The 23,859-nt window shown below is 53.5% G+C and overlaps 1 protein-coding gene across 12 annotated transcripts in view; it reads left to right on the top strand.

Moving 5' to 3' along the window:
* Positions 1–23,859, top strand: part of CAMTA1 (calmodulin binding transcription activator 1) — an 838,283-nt gene that overhangs the window by 714,980 nt on the left and 99,444 nt on the right. For all 12 annotated transcript variants that reach the window (XM_084784667.1, XM_084784663.1, XM_084784662.1 and 9 more), the window contains one exon: positions 13,664–13,817. In XM_084784667.1, the coding sequence (XP_084640793.1) occupies positions 13,664–13,817 (154 nt within the window). The remainder of the gene's footprint in view (positions 1–13,663; positions 13,818–23,859) is intronic.

Genomic DNA, 23,859 nt, shown 5'->3' with positions numbered 1-23,859 from the left:
TGTCTTTCAGGACATAAAGTGTTAAGGGCCACAATGACTTCAGAGATGATGCTTCATCTCCACATTTAAAAAAAAGAAAAGAAAAGACAGCCAATTTCACCATGATTCCCTCTAAAACCACCGCTGGCATCTCACTGCTATGGTTGCCAGAGCATAAACATCCTATAACTGCTCCATGGGCTGCTTGTCAGCCAGGGGAGATTTGGGGTTTGGTGGAGGCTCCTCCAGAGACCCCCTCCCAGAGCAGGAGGAAGCAGCCCAAGCCCCAACCTCCCAGATTACCCTGCTTAAAACACCTCCCCTGGGCAGGAACTCAGATCCCCTCTCCAACTCAGAAGGACCTCCCATCCAGAAGTTTGTTGGCAAGGTCAAGACCATAAAAGGAGACACTGGTCAGGAAACCAGCCCCATTCTGAATGTCACTTGAGCAGACAGTTTTGAAAGTGTGTATGGGGAGGGGGGTAAATAGCCATTGCTCCCAGGGAGGTTGTGAACATGAGAAAGAGGGTGGGCAGGATGCCAGCCGTGGGGAGGGGGAGAGATGGCTCCCTCTCTTATCCTCCTGCTGCCCACATGGGACGCAGTCACACCATCTCTTGGCTCAGTTTTACTAGCTGAGGTGGATGAAGTCAGCCAAGACAATCCCTGTTTCCTCCTTGCTTTATCAACCTGTTTTATTGGGGAGAAGCAAGAGCCACGGGCTTGGCAAGGTCCGTACGATCTTCCAGCCACACGAAGTACCCAGCAATCACCAGAGAAGCACTTGAAGGGCCTGGGTCCATCCAGGAGAGGACCAGAAGTGAACCTCCGGTGTAAAAGTAACTTTTATTCACCTGGGGTAACTGTCCTCTCGGAGGCTTACTGCCTCCGTCTGCTGGCCTAGGTCTCCTCCTGGAAGCTTGTGACCTCCATATAATCTAATCTAGGCCCAGAATGCTTTCAGCCTCTGAGACTTACTGATGAATAAGCTCACCCTTTCTAGATCTTTCTGAACTCTGGCTAGCTGGTTCAACTTGGTAGTTCTGGGTCAAACTCTTCTCCAAGCTGACTGATTCAAACTGGCTTCTCTCAGCTTCTGGCTGAATTGCTCTGCTTGGCCTCAGGCTAACTCCAGCAGTCTCTTCTAATCTTCTGGCTCCTCCTCATTCTCTGGCTCCAGCTGACTCTGCTGACCTGCCCTGGACTCACAAACAAATTCCAACCTCACTGCTTCCTTCCACAAACTAAGTTTACCTTCATTGTTTTGGATTAAAGGTGTGTGCTAAGGGTGTGTGTGTGTGTGTGTGTGTGTGTGTGTGTGTGTGTGTGTGTGTTCCAGCCAGGTTAGCCACATTGCAGGATTAAAATTCCTCTACACCCCTCGCCCCAACAAATCCCAGCAGTCAGGTGGTAAGTGGCAAGTGAGGCCTAGGAATGACTGTTCCAGCTCACAGAGACTTGGGGGCTATCTCCTGAGACAAAGTAGCTTTGTCTTGGGAGCTCACCAAGAATCTCCTCTGCAATTGTGTTGGCAGTTAGTCCAGAATAACTCCCTGTTAGTAGCTAGAAAGCCCTGCAATTTCTTGCATATGTCATATCTTAGAGATGACCGAGCCTCCTCAGTGTTTGCAAAAAAAAAAAAAAAACTTTATAAAGCAGCCTATGTGGGTGTCTGTTTCACACATTAACTCCCAAGTAGGCAGTGTCTGAGTTGGTTTGACTTTACTGCAAATATTGGTTCTATAAGACCTTAGTAGGCCTTTGTAGTGATGTTTCAAGACAAACTGACATTGTTTTTGGGAGGCCTGGGATATCAGGAGCCCGTTTGAAAAGTTAGGGCTGTTTCCAGTGCAGTCTCCTTTTGCCCTCACACCACCACACCTGGCTTTTAGAGCATCTATTTTATTCTGTGTAAGAGCATTCTTCCTGCATGTATGTACACGTGCCACGTGCACACCTGGTGCCTGTAGAAGTCACAAGAGGGCATCAGTACCCCTGGAATTGGAGTTACAGGTGGCTACGAGCTACGAGCCACCGTGTGGATGCTGGGAACTGAACCAGGGTCTTCTCCAAGAGCAGCCAGGCTCTTTACCGTGGAGCCATCTCTCCAGCCCCGTGGCTTTTTTTTTTTTAATTCAACACATGGGCTCTGGTCTTGAACTCAGATCCTCAAGCTTGAATGGCAATCACTTGGCTGACTGAGTCATTGCTCCCTTGTGTAGGTAAGAACACTGAGGTGCAGGGACGCTGTTGACTGTATCTAGAAGTCTCGGGACCCAGATTCAAACCAACTCCACCACCTGAGACACACTTCTTTGGCCTCTGACAGGACCCCGGGCTCAGAGGGTGGGGCAGGGGCAAGCTCATCGGGTTCCCTGAGTGTGCAGGAGAGTGTGCAGGAGTCCTAATCAGACCTCCTGAGGGTGTCGTGAGGACTAAACAGCCAATTCCTGTGCCGCACTGACCACCCGGCACCTGGAGCACACAGGTTCAGAGTGGTCATGGGGACAGTGGAGGAGGTCGCGCGTCCCCCACACAGGCACTGCGGTACAAAGACAGGGCTATGGGCCTAGAGAAAGATGTACGTTCTTTTTTTCAGAGTTGGGGCTCTCCACAGTGGCAGTAGAGGGTTCAACTTGAGTTGACTTCAGTGTGAAGGAGTGCAACAAGGGCTCACATTTCTGCGCAATCTTAAGGCGTGTTAGCTTCAGGCATGTCTGGGTCCAGAGACTCCATCCATGCCATGGAGGCTGTGTCGGGGAGCTTCTTAGAGTCCGTGTGCTGTTGAGAGTCGGTTCCAGAAGGCAGCCTTCACCATTTCCTTCCCACCTCGGCTGCCTAGACCTTTGCTAGTTCCAGCAGCTGCCTGTGCCCAGGGGCTTCTGTGAACGGCTGGGGTTCTCCAGCTCTGGCCTTTGTAGCCCACTCACTCTTCCCCAGACATCTTTGCCTCACCTCAGGGACCCATCTCCCCAACTTAAATCCAGCTAGAAAACCAGCCCTGCCTCCCTGTGGCCAAAGGCCAGGGATCTTGCAGCTTCTTGGGGGCTTTAAGGTCCTGCCTCTGAACCAGTTTCCATGGCCCCGAGAATAGCAGGCTCAACTTGACCAGCCAAGGCACACACAACACCCATCCTGTGTGAAGAAGGTGCTTTCCCTAAAGAAAATCTAGCCGGGCGTGGTGGCGCACGCCTGTAATCCCAGCACTTAGGAGGCAGAGGCAGGCGGATTGCTGTGAGTTCCAGGCCAGCCTGGTCTACAAAGTGACTCCAGGACAGCCAAGGCTAACACAGAGAGGCCTTATCCCCCCCCCAAAAAAAGAAAGAAAGAAAGAAAAAGAAAGAAAAAAGAAAAAAAGAAAATCTATGCAGCACCATCCACAGGCCACCAAATGCCTCAGTTATGCCCAGCTCTGCCGTGGAGCCACGAGGCCCTGAATGGTGCAACTGATAACACTCAATGTGGTAGGGACAGTGGCCCATGTCCGGCTTCTTCCAGAGGTGGAGAGATAGGCAGGCATGCTCCAGAGTGCGCTGGTCCCCTGGAGGCAACTGATGATTGTGTGACACCACCTACTGAGGCCATGGTTCTGGGCTGTTATGGAGTCCCAGGAGAGAGGCGAGATGGAGGTGTTAGAAAGATAAGGAAGGGCATAGGTCATGGGCAAGGGCAGTAATGGGTGACCCTTCTTTGATGTTGGTGAGGTCATACACCCCATGGGTTTCACTCCGGAGACCTGCCTACCCAACTGCCTCGCCCCTGGCCTCCGCTTGGCCAGCATTGCATACCCAGGGATGGATTCCTCCCCCAGGGACCTCACTGTACTCCTGCAGATATCTGTGACTCCTTCTCCCTAGGCCTGCTGGGAGTATCCTCACGGTGATCTCCAATAAACCAATCCTTAGTTCAAGTTAAGAACAAGAGGCAAATAGGACACAAGCCAGCAATTCAATCCAAGCCCAGACTCCACCAACCATTGGGGCACAAGCCACCCGCATCCCTGGCAGGTGCCTAGCAACTGAAAAACAGATGTGCAGACAAGGAACAGGACACTTCCAGCCCTAGGTCCCTCCCCCACTGGGAACGCAGAGCACCATGGTGCCTCCTTGAGCTGGGATCCAGGGGGAGACAACCCTGATGTCCTGATCTTTAACACTTCTTGGGGAACAGGCATCCGGGAACTATATTTTCAGCCCACATTTCCCTGAGTACGATTACTGTGCCCCCTGTTAGCCTGTTTGTGATTAAATGACCTGTAACTCCAGGGCGCAGGGACACCTTTAATCTTAGCACTGGAATTGTGGGGAACAAAGCATTCAACTCCTCTCTTGGCTCCTTTTGGACACGGGAGCGCATCTCTCTTTGTGTCTGAATAAGGAAATCTTATCTCCATTTTCTGGGGACCGCCCTCACCTCTGCAAGATCAATCTACTCACCTGTGCAGACCAACACCCCAACAAAGGCAGGCTTCACTGCTTGCTTCTCAGGCCCTCTCACCGGGGCCCCTGCTGGTCCCAGCAGCAACCTGTGACCAGTGTGAACTACTGAGGACCTCTGGCCACCCACAGACCAGTCAGCTCACTCTCCCAGCCACTGCCTTGCCTCACCTCACCTGTCTGTCACTATCCTGCCTGCCAAAACTATCCCCTCAAGCTCTTTCAATACCTACCTACAGTAGTTTAGTACCACTGCAAGCTCAGAGATGTGATTGAACAACTCTTCTCCAAAGCACCTGGAGTTTTAAGCAAGCCGTAGCCTGCTCAAGCTGGTATAAACTAACATCTGGAGTGTGTCTCTAGACAGCCAGGGCTAGCTGTGTAGAGGGACATTCTCCCCAGCAGCATATATCTGGATTGTTTTGGCCTCCTGGGAGTCTGAGTAGAACTTTCTACAACTTTCTGGGGAAATCCAGGAAGGCAGGACCTTCTGGCTTTTTTTTTTTTAATGCTTGTGCGATTTTGTCTGCCCTAGAACAAAGACAAACTTCCCTTGGGGTACCCGGGATGTGACAGGACCCACACAGGCCTGGTACCCTATGTCTCTCTGCCTCTTCTCCATTACCTTCCAACCAGGGAGTCAGAGGCAGCCAGACCCTCAGTCGGCATGGATCCCAGAACCCCACACGCAGGTGGGAATTGTTTAACTAGATTCCCATGACTGGAAAATTCTGGTAATTGTGTAATAACAACAGCAACAGCGCTCAGCAATTACCCAGGGTTTTTCATCTTCAGGCCACTTTACCCACATTAACTAATTAAGTCTCCCAGCCTCCCTCGAAAGCAGGAAGGGCTGCCGGCCCAGCTCCTGCTGGCGTGTGTGTTCACTTAATGAGAGCAGCCCTGAGACGGGGCTGAGGGCTCCCTGTGCACTGGCCTCTGCCCCAAGAGGCACCTCCCAGCCTCCTGATCACACGCCATGCTCCCCCCAACTCTGCTGGACAATGGCAGAAAAACTTGTTCCTCAGGTTGCAGGGATGGTCCTGCACTCAGTATATGATAGGGGACCTGATTCTCAGGAAGGACAGTTAACCATGGAGCCCTGCTGTTCCCAGGAGTACTAGACCCCCTCTTCCAAGACGTTTGCCTGACACAGATGGCATTCTGACCCCTTTACCTCTGACCCTGCCTGACACAGATGGCATTCTGACCTCTGACCCTGTCTGACACAGATGGCATTCTGACCTCTGACCCTGCCTGACACAGATGGCATTCTGACCCCTTTACCTCTGACCCTGCCTGACACAGATGGCATTCTGACCTCTGACCCTGCCTGACACAGATGGCATTCTGACCTCTGACCCTGCCTGACACAGATGGCATTCTGACCTCTGACCCTGTCTGACACAGATGGCATTCTGACCTCTGACCCTGCCTGACACAGATGGCATTCTGACCTCTGATCGTGCCTGACACAGATGGCATTTTGACCTGTGCAGGTATTTGGTGTAGATACAGCCATGTCTGAGGCCTTGCTGTGTCCTGAGCTCTCAGCCCAGCCTCTATTCTCACCAGCCCCTGTAGCCCAGGACCCAGCTAGGTCTGATCTTGCTCCTGGGCTGCAGTAAGTGTCTGGGCTACAGCACCCCTGGGCACTGGGCTCGGAGCACTCACCATCCAATGAGCCTCAGGGAACCCTGGCAGAGCAAAGGGGAGGGGAGGGGGGGCGTTTAGCCAGGGTGGGCTGGGATCTCCACCCTTCAGGTACACTCTGTGCAGGTGGGGTAGCAATTGCTCAGCACCTGGGTGCTCGGAGGACTAAACCAGGCAAGCTGAGGCTTGAAGGTGAGGCCAGCACAAGGCTGTCTTCAATGCATCTCTGAAAACAGGGGCCCTGCTCTATCTTCTATGGGAGGGGTGTGTGCACAGAACAGTCCTGCCCCGGCACCCAGAGCCACCCAGAGAGGGTCCTAGAATGTGCCAATTATATGCAGTACACTATGGGAGGATCCCTTCTGGTCTGTGTTAGGGAAGCCTGTGTCCTCCAGGGACTGGAGGACCCTAAGGGACCTCAGCAACAAGTACCACGTCCCTGACCCTTCTCAGAACGTGGACGGAGTTCTAGGGTCTTCTTCTGTCCTCTCAGCTCTGGCCATGTGTCCTGTGTGCAGGCCTCTGTGGGGACATGGGGACTGGACCTACCCTGCTGGATACTGTGAGAGCCAGCTTCCTTTCTGCTGAAGCCATCAGCCCCAGTCCATTCCATTACTCCAAGCGCAGAGGCCAAGCCGGCAGGCTGCCAGGGCCAGCGACAGCGTGCGCTGAAGGACTTCTCTCTGTACCATGCAGCCTGGTGACACCCCCAGCCCTGAGCTGCCCACTGCCGGCATCCGTCCGTTTCCTGATAAATCCTGTCTCTCCATCTGCCAGCTCCACGCTCTTGTTTTACGGGATCCCATCCCGCCTGGTTATTAAGCACACGGGTCCGGAAAGCTGTGCCTCTTCAGATCAGGCTTGCAGGGTCGTCTAGATCTGCATAAACGGTGCTAATATGACAGATGCGATCACACAACGGGCTCTTGGCGCAAACAACGCTGATTTACTCCCTCTGTCCCCTCCCCCGAAGCCATTGCCTCTCGGGTTCCCCCCCCCTTCAAGCCCCTCCCCACAGCAAGCGGGGAGGTGTGCGGCACTATTACATGCTATTATGACTTTCTGGGTAATGTATACATTTTCACTATCACACAGCCTCTCTCCTTCATTTTTCATGAGAACTGGCGCGAGATTAATGGCTGAGCCTCAGAAGAAACGGAGCGCCATGCCACTCTGATTTATTGACCACTTAGCGTTGATGAAGCTGCAAACAAGAGTCAAACAGATGTTGCAGCTGCATTTTTCTTTATCAAAACCAACCACTTTTTGCATTTTTAACCACTTCCTGCGTCACCGTCCCTCTTGCTCTACACAAAGGGGGCCGGCTCTGAGCCTCCTTCCTGCAGAAGCAGAAGAGACGAACCCCCCAGGGCGTGGGGCCCTAGCTGGGACCCAGTTCATACTGGAAGTGGCCACGCGGAGGCCTCTTGCTCTTGGTGACTTGGGTCTCTTGGCGGTTCTCCGATGACCCAGTTCACTCCTGCACCCATAATTGACCCCAGGGCCTGTCAGACACTCTGGGCGGTTCTGTGCATGGAGATTCTGTACAAACCGCAACTCCTTCTTAGCTCCGCGGTTATCTGTGGCTGAGTGTGGGACACTTCTGATAGTCATGGCCTTCAACATGTGTGCTTGTGTGGCAAGGAGGGGGCCGCCTCTCTCCCTCCCAGTGAGGTGAGGGCTGTTGAACTGGCTGGTCCCCCCTGTTCTGATAGAATACGCACTATGACTGGGGAAATCAGGCATGTGATGAGCCATGGGGGGGCGGGGGGCCCGAGCCCCACCCTTCACTTCTCAGAAACCAGAGGTGTCTGGTTGTGGGTGCTCACATCAGGAGTAGTTGAGGGCCCTCAAAGGGCTGAGATGCTTGGCACCCCCTCAAGTCTCTGCTCATCCTATGGCGGTCACCAGCCTGAGTGTCCGTCCCCCCCCTTCTCCCCTCTGCTCTTCCACTCTGTAGCTCCTTTTCCACAAGTCCTCCACGCCCAGGTTTTGCTGTGAGCTGGCAGAGTTTGGACCTCTCTTGGATTTCTCTTGCTAGCACTTTGCAAGGGAATCTCACATTTCCCAAGCTGGTGAGGATCTATCAGAGGAAAATCACATGCCAGCCGGTCACTTCCAACCCTCTGGCCTGGTGCTCCCTAGCCAGCGGCTGTCATGTCGGAGCATAGATAGCTGGAGGTTTGTGGCAGAGCCTCTTCCTGTTAACTTAGTGTTACAGGAGTTGGTGGTGAACACACACACACCTACACCCTGCCATCCTGGCTCTTGAAGGTGGAGCTGTGTGGAAATTTCTTTGTTCCAAGCCCTTCCGTTTCTTCCAATCCCCCTTTCCCCAAACAACCCCCATGAGCTTTCTAACTAGGGGCTCCACCTCAGGAGGGGGCATGGTGGTGGTCTTAGCCGGGGCCACAGGAACCCTGGGGGAAAGGAGAGTCCTGGAGCTCACCCAGTAAGCAGACAGCAAACCAAAATCAGCATCTACGCGGTGAGGTCCATCTGTCAGGCATACAGACAGAGGGCTCAGGGGCTCTGACTCCGGGAGTCAGTAAACAGCCTCATCCCAGGCCTGCTGAGTATCCCTTGCCTTGGCTTTCCCCTTCCGCAGCCAGTATCAATTGCAAACAACTTCTTGGTTACGTAGGAGTGAGACCCTGCGTCTAGTCCCCCTTCTCCGTGTTGGGATTTTGTCTGGTTTGAACCTGTGCAGCTCTTGTGTGTGCTGCCTCCATCTCTGTGAGCCTGTACGGCTCTTGTGTGTGCTGCCTCCGTCTCTGTGAGCCTGTGCGGCTCTTGTGTGTGCTGCAGTAGCAGCATAGGTGCATGAAGGGATGTGTAGCATATTGGGGGATGGGAGGCAAGGTAGCTGGAGAGAAAAGTGTGTGCTTGCTGCCACCCCAGAAGTGTGTGTGTGTGTGTGTGCGTGTGTGTGTGTGTGTGTGTGTGTGTGTGTGTGTGTGTGTGTGTGTGTGTTTATTCTCAGGGCCAGCGAGTTAATAGGTCACAGCTGCTCTGTTAGAAGAATTTTTTGAGGAACAAGAAGGAGAGGATGTGAGGAGACCCAAGGGAAGAAAGAACCTCCCTCTAAGGCCCACACCGTTAGGTTTGGACTCCAGCTGCCTAGGCACTTGGGCTGAGAGGAAGGGTCTTTCTGGCTGTGAGGGAAGCTGGCACAGTTGACAACAATACAGTAGTGGAGAGAAGGGAAAGGAGAGCTGGTCTCCCAGATGAGGGTGGGGCAGGGTAGTGCCATCCCTCACTGAGTGTAGCTGAGGGAGGAGTCAGGTGTGCCCGTGCAAAGCTGTGCTTGGCCGCACGGAGCCGGAAGTGTTTCTGAGGCCGTAAGAGGAGATGTTTGCAGGCAAGTGGGCTACAGTGGACATAGTTTGGCTGGAGAGGGACCTAGGAATCTGTAGGCTTCAGGTTTGTGGCAAGATAAGGTAGCCAGGGAAGGAGGGACAGAGGGAGGGAGGGAGGGACAGAGGGAGGGAGGGAGGGACAGAGGGGAGTGGAGAGCCAAAGACCCAGCACCTTCCTACCCACCCATCACAAAGAGTCTGTGACCTGTGAAAATGGGGGTGGCCTTGAGCTGCCAGTGGGACCAGGGACTTTCCCACAGGTGGCCTGTGTGCTAAACGCTGAGCACTGCTCATCCTCTCAGGAAAGGTTTCAGGTTTTGTTTAAGTTTGGGTGGCCACTGAGAATATCAGGGCTGCTTGGTCTCTTTCAGAGGCCAGGCAGCAGGGGTCCTAGCCCCAGCCCTAGTGAGAGAGATGGGTCCTGCTTCCATTTACAGTTGAGATGCTACAAGCACCAAGAGGATCTTTCCAGAAGCCTGGGGAACCCTCTCAGAGGGAACTAACTTGCCCTTCCTCAACACGGTCACGGGATCCCTCCCCTCCCAGCATTCAGAGCCGTAGCAGAACTTCGAGGCTCATGTTTCCCTTAAAGAGCAGCCTCAAGCTTCCTGGAAAACCCCAGACCTGTCCCTCAAGCCCAGCCTACATCACAGCTGGCAAGAGCAGGGACTGCTGTGACAGTAAAATGAGCGTTCCATGAAATTGATGCATTGGAACACGCTAAGGCCAACACATTTTTCTGCCAAGAACACCCCATAAAGTGTCTGGCTAATGAATAAAACCACAGTATTGCCAAGAAGAGATGTGTGCCCCCAAATTTTAAAAAAAAATACCACAAACATTCTATGTTTTCACAGTGGCCCAAACTAGGAAGTAGGGACTTAACAGTGCCTTAAAGGACCCTCAGCCCTGGCTGCCAGGGGTAGAACCTGGGGCCCAGGACTGCCAGTCTCTTCCCTCTTCCAAACCCAAGCCAAGCTCTTTGGCCACCAGGGGCTGGGCTTTCTGCTAATTCCTGAAAGCAATACGGAAAGGCAGGCTAGCAAAAGACCCCGCGGCCGGTGTGTGCTGCTGGAAAGGAGTTGACCGAGAACCCCCAAGTTGGTGGGAAATGAAGTAAGCCCCCCCAGCAGCTGGCTCTGTGTGTTTATGGAGGGTGGACACAACTGAGAGTGAAAAGCCAGGCTGGGGGGGGGGGGGGACACAGTGCCTTGTGCCTGTGATTCAGCCCTTAGGAGGTTGAGGCAGGAAGACTGCTGTGACTCTGAGGCCAGTATAGGCTGTGTAACGAGCCAACCTGGGCAATGGTGTGAGACGCAACAATAGATGGACGATAGATAGCTAGATGGATAGATAGATAGATAGATAGATAGATAGATAGATAGATAGATAGATAGATAATTAGCTCTATGTGCCAGTATCCACATTCATAAACACTTCCCTGCCCTTCCTTCCTGGGCGCTGATGTCAGCAGACCTCAAGTCTTCAAGGGGAAGAGTCAGAGCCATAATTTGATCTGTTTCCATCTCTACAAACTTGAATGACTGCGTCATTGCCGAGGCTTTATAATATCCCAGGGCCTTGTCTGGAGACCCAGAGGGGACCTACACTCAGACATGAAAACAACCATCAATTGATCAGTTATCAGTCCATCAAATCGCCATGCCTTGAGAAAACTGAAAGTTGAGAAGCCAGGAAAGTCCTTGCGGAGAAGGAAGTCATCCTATACCTGTCATGAAAGAGAGGGTGGAGGGCTAGCTGTACAGAAGTTAGCAGGCGACTCTCGGGGAACCTTCCAGATGCCTAGATGCGGGAACTCCAGGCTGTGAGCGTGGGTCCACAGGCTTCGCAAGCTGTAAGCTGTATCTCCCCTGGGTCGTGTGCAGGCTACCTCAGGCACCCAGGCTGTGCTCAGTGAGACCGTGAGCCACAGCTTTCATCTCCCAGGCATCTGGCATTCCTGCTCCCTCCTGCAGAGCCAAGCTCCCTCCAGGGATGGAATCAGAGGTAGCCCCAGGTGGTCTGCTGGCCCCTGCTGGCCCCTGCTGGCCCCTGCTGGCCTTTGATCCTTCTTCCTCTTATCTTTTCTTTTCTTGCTCAGCAGCCAATATAGCGGCCTAGCCAGGCCCAGGTTCCAGCAAGAACTCTCAGTCAAGCCCTGGCTCCAGGGAAAGCAGAAGTCAGGGCTAGGAGTCACCTGCATCCCACTGGGCGTGCAGATCCACACGGCCCACCCACCCTTCAGCCACCCCATCCACTGGGCGTGCAGATCCACATGGCCCACCCTTCAGCCACCCCATCCACTGGGTGTGCAGATCCACTCAGCCCACCCACCTGTCGGGCATATTGCAAGAATAAAGTGAAATGAAATAGGAGAACAGTAGGGCTGGGCACAAAGCGGCCACCAGATGTCTTGGCAGGACATGAATTTAAAGTCAGAGCCCTGGCTTCTAGCCCGGGTGGGTCCCTTGCCAGGCACAGGGCTCTGGGCAAGCAACTCACAGAGACTCCCTCTCCAGAGGGAGGGTGCCCTGCCCTGGCCTGCCCGCCTCCCTGGCTTGCATGGGCCCCAAATGAAACAATGGCTGTGTGTGAAAATATTCTAAAAACAGCATATCAAGCCCACAGTGGCAGGGATTATCTTTATTATTAAGGAGCGTGATTTCCACAATCCAGAAAAGCTGCCATTAACGAAAAGGCTCCTGTTCATGTTGATTTAATTTCCTGGTTAACTGAGCGTTGGCAAGAAAAGGAAAAAAAAAAAGCAACCCATGTTTCAACCCTTATTGGAAATCTTTTTAAATTATGCTAGTTTCCTTTCTTATACCAGTCATGGTACAGTCTTGAGTCTTTATTTATTAATGGGCTGATTGATTCATATTTTCATTTATTACTCTTGTGTTGACCGGAACCAAAACAGCAGCCACGGACTCGGCCTCCCTCTGCCGGGAACCTTGTCCACTCCCTCAGCTTGAGTTTGGGACAGGCAGGAAGTACAGGACTGCACAAAGACGGAAGAAGGCCCATAACGTGGCTTTTCCAGAATTTTCTTCAGTGTTTTGATGTTTCCTTAGAAAGCTGCAGGAGAATGTGGCTTAGGAATTACTTTCTGGCTAGGGTGATGGGCTAAGCAAGTTTTTCCAAGAACATTGTGAAGAGACATGAGAGCTTTGTGTTGTTTAGCTGGCTGATATATATATATATATATATATATATATATATATATATATATATATATATATATATTATATATATGTATACACACACACACACACACACATATATATATATGTAATGACCTTGAACCTAATCCTACCACTTAACCTCACGGATGTGCAGCTCCACTCCTAGCTTGCCATGGTTAGTCTTAACTCATTTGTCAGGCCTGGTATGACCAAATAGCCGCTCTTTCAAGAGTTGGAGGAAGACTGCCCAAAGACTTCAGAGTCACTGCAACAAACTGTTAAGAAACCCTATGATGTCGCCGTCAGAGCTACTGGTGGCGGGAAAGGATGTCTGTGTGCCCGGATTGAGCATGGTGGGGAAAGGCTGACCCTTTAATCAAACCCTCTGGAAACAAATGTGCCTGGAGTCTTAGGGCTGACCGCCATTTTCATTCTTAAGCTCTAGAGTGAACTAGGAGAAGCTGTCTGGGGTTCCTGGGGACAGCTGTGCCTCCCCAGGTGAGGCAGTGTGGCATGCGCTGTGTACTGCTCCCAGGCTTGCAAACAGAGGCAAGCCTGGAGAAACAAGCCCCTGTAGCTGCTTCCTCTAGGGGTACCCACATCAGTGACCCCTGTGACTGAGACCAGCACATGTTTGTTAAGCAGCGAGGGTGAGATATGCGGGCCGACTTCTGGCTGGGGGTGGGGGAGGGGTGGGGGGGTGCGGTGTCTTGAAGCTCCCAGGATACACAGTTAGGTCCATCTCACAGCTAAGGTCCTTGGCTTCACGTTTATTAGCCGCTGTGTAGGTCTGTGGTTCCCGTCAGCAGCAGTTTTGCCTCTGAGAACCCTGGATCAAGCCAGAAGCCTTTCCCAGTTGCCCCAGCGAAGGCAGGACCCTAATGGCACATGGTGGCTAGAGGCCAGGGAAGCTGCCGGCATCCCAAGCGCCTAGCACGGGCTCATACGCCATCACCGGGTTCCAACACAGAATGCTAGTCCCGCGCAGGTGGTGTGGGGGATGATCTGCACCCACTGTGCCCTCATGTTGCCAGTGTTGCTCTCCCCACAGAACCCCGACATCGTCCTGGTACACTACCTGAACGTGCCGGCCATCGAGGACTGTGGCAAGCCCTGTGGGCCCATCCTCTGCTCCATCAACACCGACAAGAAGGAATGGGCGAAGTGGACGAAGGAGGAGCTCATTGGCCAGCTGAAGCCCATGTGTGAGTACCTCCCTGTGCCCCGGCCAGCATCGCCCAGGTGGGTCTTGGGGGCTCAGCAGGGGCTCAGCGGCCACCTGTGTCCTGGCCAGCATCACCCAGGTGGGTCCTGGGGGCTCAGCATGAGCTTAGCAGCCACCTGTGTCCTGGCCAGCATCGCCCAGGTGGGTCCTGGGGGCTCAGCAGGGGCTCAGCGGCCACCTGTGTCCTGGCCAACATCGCCCAGGTGGGTCCTGGGGGCTCAGCATGAGCTCAGCGGCCACCTGTGTCCCGGCCAGCATCACCCAGGTGGCCCTTGGGGGCTCAGCAGGGGCTCAGCGGCCACCTGTGTCCTGGCCAGCATCACCCAGGTGGGTCCTGGGGGCTCAGCAGGGGCTCAGCGGCCACCTGTGTCCTGGCCAGCATCACCAGGTGGGTCCTGGGGGCTCAGCAGGGAGCCCTGTTTTGCTCACGGTGACAGTGGATTTAGCTCAACGGCATGCCCTCTGGTGCCTATGGCCACTTATTCCTTCCACACTGCAGTCAAGGCACGAACGTACAGACCCGGGGCTAGGTAGATGGCTTTCCTCTGTAGAGCGCATGTCTGCAAACATAAGGACGTGGATTCAGACATTCATGTGAAAAGCCAGGCCCAGCAGAGGTGGTGGGTGATAAGTGAGGTGAAGACAAGTGGGTCCCCTGGAAGCTCTCCAAACAGCCAGCCTAGCCTCCTTGGTGATGCTCCAGGCCAGTGAGAGACTCTACCAGAAGCAAAAAGCTGGGGAATGTTTGAGGGCGACCATCCCAAGTTGCCCTATGACCTCCATACACACGCACCCCCACTGGCATGCATGTACCTCAGACTCATACAATAGATGGAGAAGGGGAGGCCCAGGAACAAGACGTCATAAGCTGGAACGGAGCAAGAGTGTGTCTGCCACGCACAGGAGCAGGGTAGGAGGCTAAGGGGCAAGGCAGGGAACAGAAAAGTACCTGGCAGCGCTGGCCTCCGCTCTTACCCTTGGCTGCCCATCCTGGCCCTGGGCATGGCAGCGGGCCGCTGGCCCTGGGCTGCTACAGTGCCCAGCCTGAATAGCAAACAGCTTTCGGTAATTGAGTTGATTTCATTTCGTCGGCAAAGCGGAGCTTTCCTCAGCATCTGTCAGGTGCAAGTCACCAAGACAGACAGGCGGCCAAGGATCCAGAAAGCGGGGGGATCCTGGTTTCTGCAGGTGCCACCACCCCCTCCTGCCCCTAGCTGGGCTCAGCCTGATGGAGAAGACCATGAGGCTGCCAAGTGCTAGTCAGGGCCCCGCCAGCATGTGAGCGTGCTTGTGGTCTACTCAGTCACCCTCAGGACCTGGAAACGTGGGCTGGTAGGTCACACAGGGGCAGGACTGCTCTGAGCTAGCCAGAGGGGAGCTACAGTTGTTGAACTCAGCAGGAGATCCACTAAACTATCCTTGCCTGTGGCCTACAAGCTGAAGCTGGGGGAATAGCTGCCATGACCCACTTCTGAAGGTCCCTACTCGCCCTGAGCCCAGTATGTCATCAGCCTCAGACATGGAGGGGCTCACTAGGGACAAAGACCCAAACGGTCCACCTAGGGCCTGGGCCTCAAGACAGATCATTTCCTGGGCTGTCTTCCTGAGTTCAGCCATTCTGTCTCTGGTACTGCAGGTGGCCCAGGGCCCTTCAGGGCTCAGGATTCACCCTGGACTACAACTGCAGCTATGTCTGTACTGGCCTGAAGGCCCTGGTGCGGACCTCCACATTAGCCCCCACCTCACACCTCTACACCCATCCTTAGGCCTTGTGGCCATCATGCCTTGCGTCCCTACATCTGGCCTCTCCCCCACTCCATTTGTTCACCCCACTTCAGGTTTCTGGACTCAGCCTATATGCAGCCCATCCCCATACGCTTAGATCATACACCCCGAGGCCCCCTGGCCTCCTCAAAGCCCCTCCCCCCTCCTTCAGGGAGCATCAGACACAAGTAAACCCACCACCATTATCCAGAGGGACCACACAATTTCTTCCTAATTCTGCAGAGCAAGAAAGCATGGGAAACCTTGGCATACAGTTGGCGTTCAGAGGGCTACAGGGTGTGTTCAGAAAGGGACACAAGACCCTAAGCAACAGACCACAGCCTCCAACATCCAGGCTCTGGGCCATTAGGCTGCCCACTTATGCCTTCCCATCCCAGGGCCAGTGGTCCTGGTCCTCAGATGGGCTCTCACTTCTAGTTCAGGGCTCAGTTAGCTTTGAAGGATGCCAACAAGTACAGGCAAGCTCCTACCCAGCCCTACCTGGGCCCCTTGGGCCCCTTCCTTTCTCATAGGAAGTGCCCCAGATTAGCTGGGCTAGGGACTCTGCCCAAGACACACTCTGATGCCACCTGTCCAGCTGGGACTTTGGAGACCTGTCCTGGTTCTATGGCCACCTTGAAACTGGAATTCGGTTCTTGCTGCCCGTCACTCACAGAAGCCTGGAATTAGCGTTTCACTGTAGTCAGAGAGCCAGCAGTCTGAGGAGACAGTGGGTTGGCTCCCTCCGCCTTCTGCCTCATCTCCAGCCAGCAGATTTCATAAAGCTGGGAGACGACGGAGGCAGTCAGTCATTCTGGGACTCAGTCTCAGCCCTCTGGTCACGTGGTCAGCCATGCTTTTGAGACTCCTGATGTCTGTGCCCTCTCCTGACCATCCCCTGCCTTCTTCTTGGTATCTAGTCATCACTTCCAAAATAAAAGCCCTAGGGAGGACTCTTGACTTGAAAGGGTGGCAAAAGCCCAAGTGCTTCCGCCCCGCTGGCTCATGGCCTCAGCAATTCCATCCTTGGAGCCTGGCTCCAAAACCCATCTCCAGGTAGGAGGAGCTCAGCGCTTGCTCCCCTCTGGAACTCTCATATTTGTCTTCTTCTGGGCCACTGGAAAGAGTTCTTCCTGCCACATTGCCATTGGCCTGTTTGCCAATGAAGGGCTCCAGCCAGGCCACCAGGAGCAGATGACTGGGTCCTGGCAGAAGTGTCAGAGACTGTGCCACAAACACACCTGGGACATGCTGCCAGGGAAAGCCATGTCTGCCAAGCAGACCTTTCTGCTCAGGGTCTCTGCCCAGGGCTTCCTCTCTAAATGCCCACAGACAGTTTCGACCTGAAGCCGTCAGGGCCGTGTTCCCTGCCACCTTGCGCAAGGGTGCCACCTCCAGGAGAGGCAAGAGGCCCAGGCTCCCAAACTCAAGGGGACAAAAAAGAAGACTTAGTTTGGCTCCTGAGGGTTAACTGGGAGGAATGAAGAAAGCTTTTACAGAGGCTGCAGTGCGTCAGGAAGTTACATAAAACTACAAGGAGACCAGGAGGTCGCATTGCTCAACAAATGGCGTGTGCCTGCCCTGGGCTCTGCTCTGCCTGCAGGCCGGCCCTGGCTGGGAGCTGACGCTTGGAAACGCAGCCCCCATAAGTGCCTAAGCTGTTGGTTGAACTTGGATAGCACACAGGTGCCAGCCAGCAGTGTTCAGGGAAAGCACTGTGCGCTGAGAGCCAAGAAGCCATCAGCCAGGTTCCAGGACGAGGCATGCTGTGAATGCTGGAGCCAAACACATTAGCTTCATAAATCACATTCCCTCAAAGACTTCCCTGGTTGATGCCCTGATGTTTGCCGATCGCTCTGCCCATCAGAGTTGTCAGCGGCTTAATCGAAATGTGACACTGATTAGTAGAAGGTCTCTGTCCGTCTCACCTGTCTCGGGGGAGGAACGAGGCTCCTTGTACCATCAGATTCTTCGGACGGGAAGGGCTTTCCCCTTCTCCTGCAGTCTGAGGAGTCTGCATGTAAAGACCAAACACTGGGGGAAAATTAAGACGTCTGATTGAATTCCCAACAGGCTCCCAAAGAGCCTCCCTGACTTTTGTAATCCCTCCTGGAAAAATAACAGCAGCTTAAATCAGAAAGAAGTATATTTCTCTTTCCCTTTTACCTATTTTGCAATCTAGAGGTGAAATGGCAGCTCCCTGTATCTGAGGTCAGCCACTCAGGCTCCCTCCAGCTGGTGCTCTGCCATATTTAGGGTGCTGCCCACTTTTATGGGCTAAAGACGGCTGCTTCAGCCCTTTGCTGTTGCATGTGCGTTCCGATCAATGAAAGGAGAAGAAAAAGGAACAAACAGAGAGCAAGTCTCTTCCCTTCCAGGATAGAACCACAAAATAGAAGACAGCATTTCTACTCATGTGCCATTGAGCAAAATGTTGTCCTATAATCGCCCCTGGTCAGAGAGGAAGCTGAGGCAGCGTGATGTTCCTCTGGTAGGCACAGTTTGAGAAGTGGGTTTCTATACGTGAAGCATGCATGGGCACCCCACGAGCTGCAGCTCTGCTGGCTTTCAGTATGCAGCACTGCCCATCTCAGGTCAAAGTCTGAGGATGACTGCCCCGGCTTCCACCTGGGTTAGGGGCGAACGGAACCCACTCATCCACATACACCCTGTCACATCCTGGAAGTCCTGAGAAGTCCCCTGCAGCTGTTCTGAGCCTCAGCCTAGCTCCCAGCAAGCTTCCAGAGTAAGAGCAAAGTGCAGGCGCAGGAAGGTTGCCGCTACCCAGGCCAGCTGCAGAGGGATGCTTTTTTTGGGGGGGGGGAGTGGGGGGGAGGTTGGGGTGGCTGGTGTGCAGGAAAGGCTCTGGCTCTTGGTCCTTCCAGCTTGCTGAGAAATGTGGTCAGTCCAAATGGTGCACTCTCAGATTCTGTGACCCAGTGGAGAGCCAGATAAAATCAGTTCGCATAAAGCGCCTATGGCTCTCTGCCCTGTCCCACGTCCTGGCTGCCGATCAAGGGTGAGCATGCCAGCCTCGTCCCAGTCTGTGACTGTAGCAGGCAGAGTGACGGGCAAGGGCTTCTCAACTGTTCCCAGCCCTTCTCTAAGCCGCAGTCGTGCCCAGCTGTCCCCACCTTGGGGCTTCTTTTGGAGCACCCTGGGTGGCCAGATGGCCCTGCAAGGACAAGCAAGGCCTGAGTTTCTGTAGGCCTCCCCCGACCCCAATAGCCACAGCCTTCCTCCAGCTCAGCTTCAGTTCTGCCCAACTGTTTGGGGAACGCCACTATGTCACTCCGGGTCTATCAATGCCTATGGCAGGAGTCTTCAGTTACAAAAGGAAGGCCAAGTAGGAATGTGGGCCTGGGGCAGCAGCCACCTCACACCTCCCCAGCTCTTGTGTATCCCATAATGTCACGCACATTTGCACACATAGACACCCACATGGACACAGTACCCTTACCACATTGGGCACACACAACCTGGGATGCACGTCTGGGCTCAGAAAGGGGTAAGCTTGGTTTCCTGGCCCCCACGACTTCTGAAACTTTCTCCCAAAACCATCCCATTCCTTTGCCTAGTAGTTAAGGCCAAGGGCACTTTGGTAAGCAGCCAGACAGGGACACATACACCTGAGAAGTGGCTCCGTGGGTCTGAGTGGCAGTGATGGCAAGGGAAAGCCATGGAGGATTTCCAGCAGAGGATGAAAGGAAGAGGGTAATCATGGGAGGCACTGATCTGTGAGGAGCCAGCTCCCCATTTCCCAGAGTTGGCCAAGCCTACCCAGAAGGCATCACAGGGCTGTAAACTGAGTAGGCGGTCAAGAGCAGCCATGTTCTAGGGGTCTCGGACCACCAGCCCAGGGAACAGTGTGGAGCTGGGGGCAGGTGTAAGGCCAGCAGGGAGGGCAAACCAGCAAGTCTGTGTGTGGTACAGCCCTACAGGCCTGAAGGGCTAATTGAGTGTGAGGTGACAGAGACCATCCTGAGTTTGGGGTCAGAGGTCTAGTTGACTGTGGGGGACTGTATCTGAAGGCAGCCACTTTTGAGCTGGATATACAGAAGGCCACATTTGGTGTGAGAGAAGTTAAGCCATGTTGAGCATGAGGGTGGAGGTCATCCATGTTGGGTGTGAGGTGGAGGCCATACAGAACATGAAGGAGTGGATATTGTGTTGAGTGCGGGGTACAGACCATGTTAGGTGGAAGGTGTAGTGTGAGGTAGAGGCCCAGGTGAGTGTGAGACGGAGGCCATGTTGACTATGAGGTAGAAGCCATGTTGACTGTGAGGTAGAGGCCATGTTGGCTGAGAGATATAAGCCATTTTGACTGTGAAGTAAGGGCCATATTGACTGTGAGATAGAGGCCATGTTGACTGTGAGGTAGAGGCCATGTTGGCTGAGAGATAGAAGCCATTTTGACTGTGAAGTAGGGGCCATATTGACTGTGAGGTAGAGGCCATGTTGGCTGTGAGGTAGAGGCCATATTGACTGTGAGGTAGAGGCCATGTTGATGTTGACTGTGAGGTAGAGGCCATGTTGACTGTGAGGTAGAGGTCATGTTGACTGTGAGGTAGAGGCCATGTTGGCTGTGAGGTAGAGGCCATATTGACTGTGAGGTAGAGGCCATGTTGATGTTGACTGTGAGGTAGAGGCCATGTTGGCTGTAAGGTAGAGGCCATGTTGACTGTGAGGTAGAGGTCATGTTGACTGTGAAATGGAGTCATGTTGGCTGTGGGGCAAAGGCCTCTGTAAGCATGGATGGTGGCCATGCTAAGAGTCCGAGGGCGCTCTTTTTGCCCCCAGCAGTCCTTAGGTGTCTTGACTCTTTGGTCTTTACTGGAAATGGTGTCAGAAGCTGTGTCTCAGCCCTTCACTTCAAACTCAACAAGGACCTTTTCCAGGCCCAGGGCAGCCAGCACAGGGAGACTGCAGACAGGGACCCCACACTGTGAAGCCACAGCTTCGGCAGAGGCAAAGAAGAGACAGAGCAGTATTTAATAGCACCTACCTTTCCTGTGAGCTCCTTACCCAGCTTCTCTGCCACCCTGTCCCCCAGTCCCCAGGGCACCTCCCATCTGACCCAGGGTGTTCACTGGTGCCAACACCAGCACCTTGGGGCGTAGGTTCAAAGTACATTATTTTCTCATGATTTCCTCAAACAAAGACAGGTTCTGTAAGAAGGTGGGGGCAATGTGTTTATTTGTTTTGCTTTTTTGCTTAGATTGTAATCCTGGTGATTATGGAGGTATCAAGGAATAAAATCAACAACTGAGCTCCTTTCCTGGGCTTTCCAAACCAGTTCCTGGTCGGTTAGCGCCACCTGGTGGCCAGTGGTAGCAGAGCACCTCCAGGATGTGCCTGGCTTTCCTGCCAGAATTGTCTGAGCAGAGCCTGAGGAAGCGGGGTGGTTAGCCTCGGAAGCGACAAAGCAACTGGCCCAGTGGCTACAGGTGTGGCCATGAGAAGAGCAGAGAGTCAGGAGTCAGCCTCGGGGTGACTGCTGCTAGGAGGAGTTAAGCTTCACCAGTGACCCTGCAGTACAGGAATATGTCAGGGTAGGAGTGAGAGGCCCTAAGTCAGGTGCCTGGGGTGCCATGTCTGGGCATCAGAACAGCAGCCAGCTCTTCTCTAGATCCGCTGCAGCACAGTGAGCCCTGAACAGAGAGCGTCAGTGTCAGGAGCCGTGCTTCCCTTCTGAAGAGCCTGGGCCGTCTCGAGAAGGCAGGCTCATGGGGGGCTGTCCAGCTTCACTCGGATTTCTAGGGTGAAAAGCATACATGGGGCTCTGGGTGTTTTACATATCATTCCCATACTGAGCAGACAACAGTAGGAGGCCAACCCAGGGCTCTTCCTTGGAGATCTGGGCTAGTACCCTCACCCGTGGACCTCTTGGGGTGGCAGGGAGTCAGGCTTGGAGGGAGATGTCCTGAAGCGACCTGGTTTCTGGGTGTTCTAGGACTGAGGTGTCTCCCTAGACTCTGAATTAAGAACTGTCACCCTCGATGTTCTCTGGACCTGCAGTTTGGGTCTTGCTGCCAGCACATGCTGTGATCCTTTGGAAGGCGTGGGACTGGGGTACAAACCCAGAGCTAGGCACTAGCACTGAGCTGCAGTGCTAAGCCATTTTTTTCTATTTTCCATTTTGAGATAGGATCTCTCTAGATTTTCCAGGCTGGCTTTGAACATGTGGTCCTCCCATTTCAGCCTCCTGAGTAGCTTAATATTGGGCCTGTGGCACCAGGCCCAGCTGACACACTGGGGTCTTGCTGTACACTTGTTGATTGGAACACAAGAAAAGTCCCAACTATGGATCTTACACATCCAGGGAAGAACACCATTGTCCCCAGGGCTGAGAACAGCAGCTCTGTCCTTAGGGGCAGAAGCCTTGTGCCCTTCTGTGACTGTAGGACCTAGGAGGCTGGGAAAGCAAAGATAGTCCCCCAAGGGCCTAGAGAGGCTGCCCTGGGCACTGTGCTTTCCTGGGTTAGGAGCTGCTGTCCCTGGAACCTAAGTGAGCTGAGCCCCTGTTGTGCCCTGACACATTCCTCTTCACCCTACTCCACCTTGACCGTCTTCCACCCTAGCACAGAGGTGTGAGGTGCCATACAGGGTCTTGGTTTGTTTTGCCAATGTTCTCTCCCTTCCGCCTTCCCCAGTCAGCATAGATGCTATTGAGCATGTAAACACTTGTACACCTAGGCTGTTCCAGAAGCTTCCTCTTGGCTTTCTCCAGCCATTGACTGGCTCAGCCAACCCTTTGGGGAGTGTTCTCAGGCCTGCTCTGGGCCCGCCAGTCAAGGATTTGAATCAAACTCATAGATGATGTTACTAAAAGAAGAGAAAGTCTAGTGAGATGTGGAATCCTATAACTCCTGAGATTTTTAGGTCTCTGTAAGAATTGAGATCTCTGGGTCACATAGTAGGGATTTAAGAGGGGACTTCCCTAAGGGAAACCAGCCATCTGAAAGGGGTCTCCTGTTCCTAATTGCAAGCGGCCCAGAAGGGCTGGACATCCAGCTATTTACAATTTCATCTTCCCCTGCTGGCTCTTCCCTCAAGAAGTGGAGGAGCCCGGGGACTCCAGGTTTGAGGTAACAATACCAAGAGCCTCGTCCCTGCCACACTGAGCATCTGTCATTGCCAGTAAGTCAGAGTCTCTCGTACACTCACCATGACTGGGAAGAGTCCCCAGCCAAATGGGAGGAGAAGTTAAACTTCAGGAGGCAGAAGCTCTCAGCCAAGGGCAGTTTCTAGTCATCCTCTGCATTCAAGATTGTCCAAGATGCCAAAGGCAAAAGCCATGGCCGTGTTGTCCCCGTGTGGTCTGGGTTTCCAGATCTAGGAGTCCCAACCCCTCACCTCCAACGCTCCTGTCCTCTGAAGCAGTATTGCCAGGGTAAGCTCTGCATTCCTCGGCTGATATCAGACCTCGGCTTCCGGCCTTCGGGGGCTAGGGAGGGGGCGTTGACATGGCATGAAGTCCAGGCCTCCCAGTAAAAAGGGGATCCTCGCATCCCACATCTCAATTGTGAGAAACCACACTCAGGCTCACTCGAGACGCTGCACACAGCCAGCATGCACTCCGCCCCAGCCCGCTCAGCCTCAGCGGTGCTCCTCGAAATGAGATCCGTGAAAACTTTGTCCTCAGCACCAGAGTGGTGAGATGGAGAATTGAATAGCATGCAGGTGTCTGGATATGAGAAGTTAAATCTAATGAAAACTTCATCTAGTTGAACCAAGAAATCAGAAGCAGGGCCTCTATTCCTGTCAACAAGGATACAGGGAGAATTAAACCTACGCAAGGCTGTCATTTCCCATTGACCTTGTTGCTATGGTGACAGCCTTCGAGCATCAACAACTCGGAAAGGATTCCAAAGGGGCTCTCTCATTCACTGGAGGCGAGGCACAGCAATGGGCTCCCTCTCCAGCTGGCTCTGTCACACGGACTCAGAAGTAGGGTGACCCTGTATCCAGGCTTGCCTGGGAGTGTCTGAGTTTATGCCTGAATAATATAATATCATAACATAACATAACAATATACCTTTGCTGGGTCCGAGGTGACCCGGTTTGGATGAGTTAAACAAAAGACCCTTGCATGGGTCTCTCACGTGGCAGGTGCTGGGTAGAAGTACAGATGAGGAGGAAGAGAAAGAGTGACCCAATAATCCTAGGACAAAGATGCTACCACAGAGACACTGGGACAATGACACTGCCACTTGTAGCCTATTTGCCACAGGGCCAACAATCTCTTCCTAAGGGGG

The sequence above is a fragment of the Acomys minous genome (assembly GCF_964271855.1).
Source record: "Acomys minous genome assembly, chromosome: 6".
Lineage (NCBI taxonomy): Eukaryota > Metazoa > Chordata > Mammalia > Rodentia > Muridae > Acomys > Acomys minous.
The sequence above is the reverse complement of the archived record's forward strand: the minus strand, read 5'-3'. Positions and strand labels throughout refer to the sequence as shown.